The 13,939-nt window shown below is 37.2% G+C and overlaps 1 protein-coding gene across 2 annotated transcripts in view; it reads left to right on the top strand.

Annotated features, from left to right (window-relative positions):
- The window catches only part of ptch1 (patched 1), a 73,249-nt gene that overhangs the window by 36,290 nt on the left and 23,020 nt on the right, over positions 1–13,939 (top strand). For both annotated transcript variants that reach the window (XM_072281644.1, XM_072281643.1), the window contains exons 9-15: positions 1,247–1,378; positions 1,638–1,793; positions 4,160–4,258; positions 5,383–5,508; positions 8,485–8,603; positions 9,877–10,288; positions 11,010–11,322. In XM_072281644.1, coding sequence (XP_072137745.1) covers positions 1,247–1,378; positions 1,638–1,793; positions 4,160–4,258; positions 5,383–5,508; positions 8,485–8,603; positions 9,877–10,288; positions 11,010–11,322 — 1,357 coding nt within the window. The remainder of the gene's footprint in view (positions 1–1,246; positions 1,379–1,637; positions 1,794–4,159; positions 4,259–5,382; positions 5,509–8,484; positions 8,604–9,876; positions 10,289–11,009; positions 11,323–13,939) is intronic.

The following is a 13,939-nucleotide window of genomic DNA, read 5'->3' as shown; positions in this document are numbered from 1 at the left end:
GATATGCTTAGATAACTGGGTAAAATTACTCTAATAAAATGGTGCACAACAATGAAAGACTTTGTACAGGGATTATTTACTGTTGTAAGCTATTTTGTTGGAATTTATAATTGAAACTGGAAGTTAATGTGTTGCATGTAATTTTTAAAAACCAAAATTACCTGACTTTGTGAAACAAAAATAAATCCCCCTAGAATATCAGTGAAAAATTCCAGTGCTGAAGTAAAATCACATTTGATCTTCTGTATATTTTTCTTTTAAAATACAGTGTTGGAAATAAGATGCATTTCAGTTTAGAAAACATAGCATGTAAGGCTATGTGTAATAGGAAGGATGTGTCTGTCAAATGGTCAATTTAGCCTCCAGATGTGGCTTCCTGCTGTGAAGCCTGCTTCTGTCTCTCTTTGCTTGCACAGTTTTTTTAAATGTCTTGCTATGCAGTGCTTGATTTTGAGGTAAACCTGTAGGGATTCAGAATCATCAGTATAGTTTTTCTTCACAGTGCCGCCTATGGCCGTTACAAGTTTAATGCGAACAGACATGATGCTAAAATTTCAAGCATATTTAGAACAATATTTGTTTGCAACCGCATTTTACTAGCATAATATGGAAACAAACAAAGCCTAAACTGAATTGAGCAACAGTCGCCCACTGTGATTGTTACTCTGTTTATTAAAAAAAAGGTGTCTGGAAAACATTAGCTAGGCGCAGATTCTTCTCACAGCTGCAGTCCCATTGGTGGGGTCATGTGACATCATCTGGCATTTGTTTCCCGGGCAGTGACCTTTGTAAAGCAGCCTGTGACCCTGTGTGCTGGCCAGCCAATGAAGTGTGAATGAGGAGCTCTGAAGAATTTTTTTTGTTGGAGTGAAGAAGAACTTGATGAATTGCCTAAACTGTGACTTTTGCTATTGGTGGGGGGGTGTGGGGGGGTGGAGAAACAAAGGTTGTTTTGCATACAAGCAGAAAAGGAGGTTCATTAAATGCTTGTAAATCAGGATTGCAGCTAAACTAAGGTGACAAATATGCAGTAGTTTATCTTATTTTCTGGTTTGATTTAGGGTGGGTGCGCACTCATGGGTAATGTTCAGTTTTAATTGGTTTTTAAATGATGTGGTTATTTCAACCTTTTTATGCTTTACTCCAAGAAAGCTATAGAATTTGGACAATGTTCACAGAAAATGCTTATTTATAATCAAATCAATATCACCTTTTCAAGTTTCTTTTATATATACTTCTATTCCAGGTTGTCCATCAAAGTGTTGCACAGAATTCGACCCACAAGGTTCTTTCGTTCTCTACTACTACCCTTGAGGACATCCTCAAGTCATTTTCCAATGTCAGTGTTATACGAGTTGCTGGTGGCTATCTTTTAATGGTAAGTCATTCTGTGCATCTCAAGGTGTAGCTATGCAAGCAATAGCACTGCTGATCACTCAGAAATAATGTATGCTAATTAAGTACTATTTATGCACAGCCTTGTAACCTCATAGTTTATGGCATTTGTGTGTGAGTGGAACAGAAGTATGAATTTATAACAGCGATTGATTCAGAAATGAATTTGAGTAATTCCTTGTTTGAAAAACATGAGAATAATTTGGATTTCAATGTTTGTTTCTCCTGTGTTCTGCTTGCAGCTTGCCTATGCCTGTTTAACCATGCTGCGGTGGGACTGTGCTAAGTCCCAGGGTGCTGTTGGGCTAGCAGGTGTCTTGTTGGTTGCACTGTCAGTGGCTGCAGGATTGGGCCTTTGTTCGTTGATTGGAATCTCATTTAATGCTGCAACAACTCAGGTATAATATAAAGTCAAGTAATCTGTTAAGTAATTGCCTAGTCAGTCGTATTTACTAATGCTGCGTTGTGATATCCATTCGAAGTAATTTATTCATGGAGCAGCCGGCAGATCAAATTTTTATTTTGGAGATTAAATTGATTTATAACTTGGCGTTGGCCTCTCCATCAAGTGCCTGAATAGGCTATTTACAGAGTAGATAACGCTAGATTTTCCTTGCAAACTCAGCAGCTAAAACCCTATTGGAATATTTCAAATTCTGACCACAGTTGACAGTGCAGTAACTTTACTGTTTGATTCATTAGATGATGATACCCTACTGAATTTTAGATTTTACAGCATTTAATTTTAAATTGAGATTTTTTTTTTTAAAGCACTCTTGAAAATTTCACAAGTACAAAGAGGTAGGTATGACCCAAAAATGTGAACAGAACACATTTACTGCAGTGTTTCACTCAGCAGTTGGATTACTTGAATAGCTCCTTGGAGAAACTTAAAATACAATCACTTAAAGAATATATTTTCAGGAAAGGGAATTAAGTGGGTTGCTTTCAGAGCTGGATACCTAATGCTCGGGGTGCTTGCTCTTATGTAATCTTATCCTGAACAAAATCTCCAGGCTTTTTAAAATTTCCTTATCTGGGCTCTGTTTCAAAACTGTCAAAATGATAAAACAAAAATTTGTTATTTCAAAATCATCTGGGTCATGCAATGTGACAAAGTAATGTTTTCTGCTCAAAGTATTGGTGTCATTTCAGATATTTTGAATGCCCAGTTGAAGAAGTGTTATTCTGATGCTTGCTTCATGTAGATACAAGGATCAGCAGCATCAATGAACCAGACTCCAGCATTTTATTTCACCCCCAAAGCAATCTCACCTTATTTTCAGCAACATAATTATAAACCAAGTTTTCAGTGGGCAACCTGGGTTGGTTAGCATGGCTCCAGAGTTATGAAAGCTACATTTTAGATAGTAGTCCTTATCCTTGTCCTATATCCTGATCACAGATCATCGACATGAAAGTCAGTAAACTCGACACATACGAAAGTTGTATAAAGTTGAGTTTCGTCATGGAAAACAATGAAACCCTTAATCTGAATGAGTCCTAGACTGTGTCCATCTTTGACCTTGTTTTCATTTCATCTGGAGTAAATCAATGTGTATTGCCATAGATTTGTTTGAACTGCTGACTCTGAAGTTGTGTTACCCAGTGGACACTTTAGTACGTCACTAGCCATGACAATAAAATTTTGCATCACTATGTTCATATTGCTTTGGTCATTTTGCTATCATTGCATATTGTTTATAGAACAATACCGCACTAGCAGCAAATTTATTGACTCGTAGCTTAAAATTCGTGTAAATTAGTTCATTTGAAATCTAAACACTTTTTAACTTCCAGATCTTAAATTTAACAAATCAAGAAATGTAAAGTGTGTTATTGAAGATGACAGTGAGATTAAATACTAATGAAATAAACACCCTCACTCTTGTGATGCTTTTTTTTTTGAGTTTGATGTCTTCATTACTGCTACTGCAGTAGCATCTTCATTTATATAGCACCTTTAACATAGATAAATGTCTCAAAGTACTGATTCTTAATACTTAAACATTAAGGAACCTCAGTGGATCTCCGGACAGAAGGCCAGAAAATGGGGTGGAACCTGGTTCGTCTGAGATTCCGTCCCATATTTCAGGTATGGGAGGCTGTGGGAAAATCATCAATCTGCATTCCCCCTCCCCTGAACCCTATATCATTGGGGTGTGTTTGGGAGAGCTCCTATGTCACAGGTGGAACTTGTCCATCACACCCCTATAAGGCCTTAGCAGAGCTATTTCTAGCTAAGAATGGTACCAGACACTTAGCAAACATCGTTACTTGTCACTAAATTCGAGCATTTCTTTGGAGATCAAAGTCTTAGGGGACTCTTCTGCCACATTGAAAGATTCAGACATAACCTTGCACAGTTGTTTTGGGCTATCTACTGCTGGATCACGATGGACTCTGCATGTGTGCTCTCTGGGTACCTTAGTTGCCCGATCTGTCTACACAAATAACTTCATCCCTGCAGTACATGATAATGTTGGAACTTAGGGCACACATACAGCTTGGTCTAAAGTGTCTCTGACAGCAGAGCAGGCCAATCAGAATTTTGATTCGTGAGGTTTGTTGGAGTTTGCATTGAATTATTGAGAGTTTTGCAAGCACTTTGTGGAATAGCGTATGTAGTAGGAGCATTCAGTAATGAGTGTTTATTCATTTTACCAGTTGTGTGAATTAAAATGGTGCATTAATCAGTTATTAATTCAGCATCTGAAGTACTTGTTTAGTGAATTGAGATACTATTGGTGTTCATGTTCTGCAGGTTTTGCCCTTTCTTGCTCTTGGTGTTGGAGTGGATGATGTCTTCCTCTTGGCACATGCATTCAGTGAAACGGGACACAATAAAAGAATTCCATTTGAGGTAAAAAGGAGAACTTACGAAAACTCATCTTCGTTTTGAAACCTGTTTACTTTTTCTTATGTTATTTCTAATCATACAAAAGTATTTTGGACTTAGTTAGCAGCTGCCTGTACTTCGGATAGAAAGTAGTTTCAGTATTTTAATCGTAGCAAAGGACATACTTCATCTTTATTTTGGTCATAGGCTTCTGCAGGTCCATAATAAAGTGGTGGTCAAAAAGAAATTTCTCTTCCATTTGGTCAGTTACCTCTTCTCCACATTTACCCCAAACCTAACTCCACCTCACCAAAGATGAGATTGACTTCTCAGTTCCTTTTTTGGCAAGCTTGAAGCATCATGCTTCTGCAGATACTTAAGTGGTTTCAAATAGTAAACAGTGTATTTGGCAGAAGAACGTTGTCCTTTTAGCTCTGAATATCAGACTGACTTGCTGTGTGGTCTTGTATTTTATTGCTGCACCCTTATTTAGTTATAAAAAGAGGAGTGGTACCTATGTTTATACTCCCGCAGATATGCCAACAGCTGGATCTGTTCATGCCACAGGAATAATTGTATCAAAAACACAAATAGTTTGGCTTTAATTTTTTTAAAAAAAAAGAACTCTTCTTCCCTAGCACAATAGGATTGGGATGCATTTTTTTCCTGAAGGGAATGTGGTTAGACTTCCGTACACTGGAGGAGGCTGAGGCTGTTTTTTTATTCTGACATAATGAGGAGCTTCTGACTTCAAAAACAATGTCCAGTTTTGTGAGCTATAAAAACACATGTCTAACTATGGTTTTAAAATCAGTCTGTATCTTTGGAATGGTGGGTATAGCCTTTAAAGAGTTAACATGAAGAGTGTCTTCAAACAAAATTTAAAAAAAAACTTTTCCAGTTCCTAAAATGGAAAGTTGATTGTAATTAGTGTAGTATTTGAATAACATTGGCTTTCCAAGCCAAGATGGTAATCTAAACTGCCTTCATTCACTAATGTTACTTTTGTTGAACAGTACTAGTGCTGTATGCTTCATACTTGCATTCAGAATGAATGTATTACTTTTAATGTGTTCTATCATTTAATATTTTTCTGGTGAATAACCAAGATGATTGTGGTTTGAAATTCTTTAACTTGTCTCCCACAGGACCGAACAGGAGAATGTTTAAAGAGAACTGGAGCAAGTGTGGCCCTTACCTCAATCAGCAATGTGACTGCCTTTTTTATGGCTGCTTTAATACCCATCCCTGCCCTACGAGCATTTTCCTTGCAAGTATGTGAAGCTACTCAATACAATGTTCTTCTCAGAAATTTTGAATTCTATTCAGAACCTTTGTTTTAAAAATCATATATTGTTGTATTCGATGTGTGAACATTATGATGTCTGAAAATGAGGAATAGTCATTGAAAATGTGTGAATCAATAGGAATTCTGATTTAATAAAGCAATAATTTGCTCGGGTGAATTTCACTATATTAATTCTGTTACTATTGTAAGATTATAACAGCACATTATCCATTGTTTGAAAATATATAGCTGAAATGCACAAAGTTTTCAATGATCAGTCAGAGGAATAGCAGAGAAACCTTTTGCAGCTTACTGCAGTAGTCCATTTCTCGTATATTTGCACAATTATCGTGAAATTTTGGTCATATTTTGAATGTGATAGTTCATTGACGTGAATTTAGAGTGAAACTGAAATTCTTTGAATTTTTGTTTTCAGTTGATTTTATTCCTCTGCATATCAAATTGAATTCTTTTAAAATTATCTTTATCTTTCTAGATACAGTATTTTGTAAGTTTTCCATATCTATCTATATATTAGTTTCTTTCTCTACATGTCTGTAAACCAATAATTTGACTGTCAATAAAGTACCTCAATTCATTATGATCTGAGCTAAAATCTATATTGTAAAAATGTGGAAAATCTAAATATAACTTGTTTCAAGTCGTTTTTTTTAACCAAAGCCAGAAACATCAAAGGTAAATCTTGCTAGTTAGCTGAAGTGTTGACATCAAGAAGATCTTATTCATTTTCAGTATTGCTTATTTGAAACATAATTGCTCCAGTTTAACATGGAAACAATTTATGAGGTCAGTTAACATTTCCAGAGGAGGTTAACTGTAATATTTCAGAAGAGTGTTTTTGCATTTTGTAACTTAAGTCTCCATTCATTTTTCACGCTGTCTGAATGGTAACCTCCCCAACAAAAGCGAAGGGTTACAATTTTTCACAATACCTGGGATAATATCACAACAGCTAGGTTCAAAGACACAGAGCTAGTTCTTTGAAATCAAGAGTGATAATTTGTCCGTTTGGTTACAGTCACAGGTTTGAAGTGCAGAGGGGCAGAAAAGGTTAAGAGTATTTTTATATAAAGCATTGCATAAAATGAACTGTCATAACAGACTAATCAGACTGATTGGAAACAAAACACTTCTCTTTTGATGATACAGATTTCTGTTTCCAAACCACTTGTTAAAATCGATTTGATTGGCCTGCCAAAGACATATTTAGTTGCACTGAATGAAACAATGTTTTCTTATTTTCCAATTTGTTTTCTCTTCTTTTCCCCTTATGATGTAATAAAAGGTAGTAATTCCCCTATTGATTCATATGGCAGAAAGGGAGTTGACTTTGATGATTTCCTTAAGACAGCGTGAGATAGTTATCAAAGTATCTATGTCTTTTGAGGCCCAGTATCTGTAAAACAATCCAATTGCTGAGGGAGAATAAATGGTTTCCGGATTAGATCTTGGAAACGCAGACTGCTTTCAGCCTTGCACGTCAGTAGTTTCGTTTCTTTCACTGTTATTTTCTTTTGAATGTTTGATGTAGTTTTCTCCAGATGTATTGTTGATCATGTAGCAAATCTATGTTTGATCAGGTTATGGTGTCACAGTTGATAAACAGTGTGGTGGTGAATTTTAAGCTAATCAGATCTAGCTTGGTAATTTTGTGGAACTTGCACAAGAAGACTGGATGAAGTACTAAATGCATTTGTATACATTTTTATAGAATGTTTAACATTCATTGGAAAACCTTAGAGAGTATGGGGTGGGGGTTGGTGGTGATGGTGAAATCCTTGGCACAATTGTGGCAGATTGAGTAAGTGCAGTGAATGACCTACATAGCCCCCTTCCCCAATTCCTTAACCTTTGTATACCCCTGCCTTGATTGTATGACAAATAGAATTGCACTCTAAAGAAAAGCTGTTCCAGCAGTTAAGAACAGGGTATTGAAAAGGACAACAAAAGGAGGATCTAGTAGAGTTGCAAGCAGGCAGAAGTAAGGTGGGAACTGTGGGTGACAGGCCTCATCATCTGCATAGCCAGAGGTGATGAGCAGTATATACCCATGCTCTCTGGGTGGTCCACCGGGAATGGCACATACCGCCTGTACCTTGGGCTGGGCCCCTGCAGCCAGTCATGCTGGCTTCTCTTTATTGCACAGGCTTTTATTCTTTTTAACCTTAGCATGAAGTAACCAGTTTTGCCATGAACAGCTTATTGATAATGCATATTTGAATTGTTTGATTTATTTGAATTCTAAAATAATGAGAATACATGCTGTATTTGAAACTTCAGAGACCTGAATTAATTTTGGTTTTAAATCTTAATCCCTGTCGCTGTCAAAATTATTACTTTTCTATGGAAAATGCTTTTAAAGGCAATCACAGTTTTCTTTTCCTCCAGAGCAGCACTGAGACATTATCTCAAAAGAAAAGAAATAAAAGATTAAACATTTTCTGGGACATTTGGGTTGATATGTATTTAAGAAACAAAGTATAAAAATAGTTTTGCAAAAGCCGTGAAAGCACACAATTGCAAATATGATTGTGATATTTATTGTAGGTAGTGTGTAGATTGAGAGAGAGGAGTGAATTTTCACAAGATTGTAGAGAAAACCTTGCTGTTCATGCCAGTGCTACCCTTTCACAGTTGTTCTTATTGTTTCATTGTGGCACAGAGCATATGTAGTACATGCAGTTTTGACTTGTGATAACTATTGTGCAAGTTGCAATTACTAATAAATCCAAAGATCTGAATAAGACATTAAATATACAAATAACAAATGACAAAAAGTAACCCTTTAAAGGATAATGTAAAACTTTTGTTCTTAAATTTTTTAAAGACGGGGCTTAAAACTGTTGAAGTTCTGACTAACTTCATGTGTAGTATTCCTGTGTACAGATATTTTCATCACCGTCTTTTCTCAAATGGACTACCTACTCAATTCTGTTTTCAGGCTGCTGTTGTTGTGGTCTTTAACTTTGCTATGGTTCTTCTCATCTTCCCTGCCATTCTCAGCATGGATCTTTATCGGAGGGAGGAGAGGAAGCTGGACATCCTTTGCTGTTTTACAAGGTATGAAGCAACTGAAAAGTTAAATTTTCTAAGGTTCTGTGGTATGTGAATAAATATACCCCACGGCTTTGTAATATTGCTTTTGTTGAGAGGTAGAGTAAGAATAAGTTTTTATGGTGCTTTCTGATTGAATAATTTACTGGACACACAATTGTTTGAAGAGCAATAAACTCTTGTCCCCTGGAAAAGTAAGAGATAAATCAGTAGTTATGGTCTGCGGGACAGAATTGCTGATTTTCCCATGGGTTTTAGTAGAACTGATTTAATTCCATTCATGTTTAAATACTTAAATTTGTCATGCCATTTTACAAAATACTTAGTTATATTGATCTAGAAATATTGTGTATGAAATTGAGGGAAAAGCATCTCTCTCAACCAGGACTTTGGTTTTGGACAGCAAGGCATGTATGGCATTCATTCTGAATGATGTTCAGTTGCAGCAAAACTAACAAGGAATTTTCACCTCGGAGATTATGAATGACCCAGAGTTTAGTGAAGTAAAGCTGAAGGCCACAAAGTTTATTTGGTTGTCTCACCATAATGTTGTAACCTTTTGCAGGTTAAAATGTAAAACTACTGACCTCAACCCATTCATTTTATTGTTGCCTGGCTCAGAACTCCCGACTTTTCCTTGCATACACCACCGTGCCCCCAACTACCACCAGTGCCCTATGTCTCTGGTCCACCCATCAGCCTATTGGTCTGACTGGTGATTGGCATGAAGCAAAGGCATAACAATAGCCATCAGAACCTGCTGTTAAAGTTGGCAGGGCCTGCAGAATGCACAGTTCCTTTGATTTCCAGACCTTGAATCAGCCCCATTATCCTTCCCTGACTCCTAAGTTTAAAATTTATTTCAATTTTTTTGGGTCTTATTAAAGGATGCTGCTGGCTTGGAGTGTTTTGATTTTTTTTTAAAGTGGTGTAGTTTTTGTAGCTCTTCAGCCACCATTAGCCATTTACTTGATCCTTCGTATCAGGGTAATCAGCATTAAATATAGGAGTTTCTCCCTAACTTAAATTTCATCAATAGGGGAAAAAAAAACAGGATAACGACTGTAACACCGACTGCACTCTCTTCCATGGATGCTGCCTGGCCTGCTGAGTTCCTCCAGCATTTTGTGTGTGTTGTAATGGGCTGATATGTGTTTGGTAACCTCAGTGTGTTTGGTTCCACCCAGAACGAAGGTTATATTTAAGAATGAAATGACAGTTGGAGTGAATGTGATAATGGCACTGCCATTGCATTCATCTTTTGTTCTTCTTTCTTCAGCCCTTGTGCCAACCGAGTGATTCAGATTGAGCCGCAAGCTTATAGAGATACGAATGACAACCATCCTCGTCAACCACCACCACCACCCCCTTATGTTAATCAAAACTTTACCCATGAAACCCAAATTACCATGCAGTCTACAGTCCAGCTGCGCACAGAATATGATCCTCATACCCAGGCGTATTATACAACTGCAGAACCTCGTTCTGAGATTTCCGTTCAGCCGGTTACTCCGTCTACACAGGATTCACTTACCACTCAGAGTCCAGATACTGCCAGTTCAACCCGGGATCTTCTGTCCCAGTTTACAGAGCCCAGTAATAACTGTGTCGATCCACCCTGCACTAAGTGGACTCTCTCTTCTTTTGCCGAAAAACATTATGCACTGCTATTGCTAAAACCCACAACTAAGGTGAGTACTAGAATCAAACCCCTTTTTTATATTCTCACAAAATGCTGGAGGAACTCAGTAGGCCAGGCAGCACCTATGGAAAAGAGTGCAGTCGACGTTTCGGGCCGAGACCCTTCAGCAGGACTGGAAGGTGAGGGTCTCGGCCCAAAACACCGACTGCACTCTTTTCCATAGATGCTGCCTGGCCTGCTGAGTTCCTCCAGCATTTTGTGTGTGTTGCTTGGATTTCCAGCATTTGCAGATTTTCTCTCCTTTTTATATTCTGTTTGTTTTGCTAATTAAAAGGTATTACAAAAATATTTGTATTCAGCCACAAGGAAAGTAAAGTCAGAAAAGTCTGAGCAGTAGTTTCATAAAGCTTACCAAATCTCGTTGCATTCAGAAATGTAGATAATGCAGCTACTTCAAGGCTGAATAACAATGTGTACAGACAGAGGACTGGAGGGAGATGGTTGATTGATTGTGAACAGTATTTGTAAGTCATAGAAAAACAAATAACTTCCACAGATCACAGAGTGATGCAGTGAAATACAGCAAATTTTGAAAATATGAAGGGGAAATATAACCTGAAAAGGAAATAATAAATTTTATCACTGCATATGAATATATCACCAGTTAATTTTTTAATCAATTCTCAGTGCCATTGATTCTATAATTTTTTTGAGCTGTGACAAAATAGTTTATTGCTTAATCTGACTTTTTTTTCCCCCTTTTGTCACAGATTACAGTCATCTTACTCTTTCTGGGTTTATTTGGGATCAGTCTGTACGGAACAACAACAGTCAGAGATGGACTGGATCTTACAGACATTGTGCCTCGTGACACACGAGAATATGACTTTATTGCAGCACAGTTCAAATACTTCTCTTTCTACAACATGTACATCGTAACTAAAGAAGAAACAGACTATCCAAATTCTCAATATCTGCTGTATAATCTGCACAAGAGCTTCAGAAATGTGAAATTTGTTTTATTGGAAGAAAATGGAGAACTTCCAAGAATGTGGCTGCACTATTTTTGTGATTGGTTACAAGGTAAGAACAGCAATCTTTTCCTCTTATTTTAAGTTATGGAATAGGAGGATAAATTTTAAAAATCATTGGAAATTGTACAAGTTTCAGAAAAGCACCTTATAGAAATGCAGAGCCAGCAGCTAAGATCTGCAATGTACATTAGCTTTATCACATACTGGAGAAGTTTCCAATTGACATTTGTATGAACTTGTTACTGATTTTTTTTGATATGTTTCTAGAGGTTTTATCAGAAAACCACAAGCTGTAAATGATGTATAATTATTATTAGAAGAAAGAAATTTATTCCGATGACCAAATATGTTTGGTAGAATCAAGAGGAATGACTTTTAACAACACCCTTGATATCAATATAGAAAAATCAGTCAAAATCCTAAGATTTCTGGTCCTCAAAAATCTGTAATAAATGAGAATGTTTCATTCTGTGTGCAGCTGAGTTAGCTGGAGTTTGTGGGGTTGGATGACTTGTACTGATTAGCCTTTCAGTGGGAAATCTCTGTGATACAAATGGTGCATTGTGGACATTTACCTTCAGGGAAAGAAAATTCTGGTAATTTTAATAGGAATAGCCAGCAAAGGAGTGTTTGGCCGCACCTCTCCCTGCACTTGTCACCTAGTTACCAGCATCCCTCTGTTCCCCCCCCCCCCCCACTCCACACAGACATCATATCATACCTGTTCTGTTATTTTGCATTGGTTCTCCCTGTGAATAACCCCAAAGGGAAGATGGGCTGATTTTTATCTTGTGAGTACTTCTGATGCTCCAGGACATATAACTCTTTGTGATCACTGAGATTATCAACGATGGTCAGTGTAGACCCAGTGAAGTAATGGTTTCCCACTGTAGGGCTAGCTGACAACCCTTTGCCTTCCTTGGGAAGATTGTCTTATTTTAGAATGGGTAGATACTTCATTTTTGCAAGGCTATACAGATAGCTTGGGATGCTGAACGTACCTGCTTTCACTGTAAGAATGCACCACTGTATATTTCCAATGCAGTGTTGCAGTTTTCATCCTTTTCACGTTTGAAGCTGGTAAAATCTGCATATTCTTAATGAGGAGGAAATTAAACTATTACTATCGAATTATGCAGAGTGAAATAGTGCAGATGCTGGAAATCTGCTGTTCAGACGCAGAGTCCTGGCGACACTGAGCAGGTCAGACAATATTTAAAGAGAATGAAACAGTGAACCTCCATGTTGATGACTTTTCATTGGAACACTGCTAGCAGAATCATACTTCTGAAAAATAGTACGTGAGACAGTGAAGACAATGTAAATGACTTCTTACACAGAGAGGCATTTTCAGAACCCATGTAAGCAATTGGTGATACTGTGACATACAGAACATTCCCAGGTAACAAATAGGTTCTGTTTTTGTAGGCATCCATGTTTATTTTATCAGATGATACCCTATTGGGTGATATTTTTGTGTGACCACGGTATTGTAATAAATTGCATGAAAGCCATATAAAACTGTTAAGAAAGAACAATTACTAAAAATGAGAGAGAGGAAACTACCTCTGCCATTCGTAGTAATGAACTTGTATATGTACAATGAGCTTTTGTATTTAATAATATAATTATTTTTATAATAATAATAATATGTCTGTAAGTGCAGCATTCATAAGCCAAGGACAGCCTGTATAATTGTTCATAGAAAAACTAGATTTTTTTTGAGGAGGGAGAACAAAAGTTGAGAATGGCATGTCAAGTGCCTGTCTTATTAACTGCTGGGTATATTTTTGACAGAATTGCCGATATTTGCCCACTAAATGCCAAGTTATGAAACTTTCATCATCAAGTGCAGAAGCCACTATAAACAAAACCATTTACAACTGTGGTTGTGACAGATGGCCCTGCATTGCTAATCTGAGAAGAGAAAGGTCAGGCAAAGCCTGCCTTTTAACAATATCTAGTGACCCCTGTTGGAAAACATGCGTCCGTGTGTGCACCGAAGCAGATTAATAGCTGGGATTAATCCATTTTAACTGTGGACCCACTTGCTTGTTTTGCTGTTAAATAAGTAAAAGTCATTTGATTTCATCAACACTATGCACCATGAGTTTTCAGTCATCTCATAATTTTGTTAGACTAATTGATTTTCTATTGCTGGTTGCTGCTTGCTGCTTGAAATTGCCTCTTCATTCTAGCTTTGGAGTCTGCTATGATTTTTGGCAGCAATTCCAGTACTGTTAGTATTGCCACATTGAGAACTGTGGCCAGTGAAGACTCGGATTCATAACAACAGTGTGGTAGATAGATAACAGGAGAGCAGTCGGAATAATGATGTCCAACAGGATTGTAATGAATGGCATCAACCTTTGTCAATTGCGAAACAAGGAAAGATAGTCTTTATAAGCTGAGATGCACTACAATTTTGAGTCTTTTTCTATTGTAATTCATGATAAATTTAGGAAACGTTTTTCCACCTTGGTGTTCTGGTCACTTTTAAAACAGCGAAGTACTGTTTGGTTAATATCTAAATTAGTGAGAAATTAAACGGTACCCATTTAGGTACAGTGTGCGTGACAAACCCTTCCCCTCACCCCATTTTCCTATGCTGATGGAGACCCATGAATGAATGCCAGCACCCCAGTGTTGTGAGATGATCCATGAAG

Source organism: Mobula birostris, chromosome 17 (genome assembly GCF_030028105.1).
Source record: "Mobula birostris isolate sMobBir1 chromosome 17, sMobBir1.hap1, whole genome shotgun sequence".
Classification (NCBI taxonomy): Eukaryota; Metazoa; Chordata; class Chondrichthyes; order Myliobatiformes; family Myliobatidae; genus Mobula; species Mobula birostris.
Note: the sequence above shows the minus strand (reverse complement) of the source record. Positions and strands in the feature narration are given on the sequence as shown.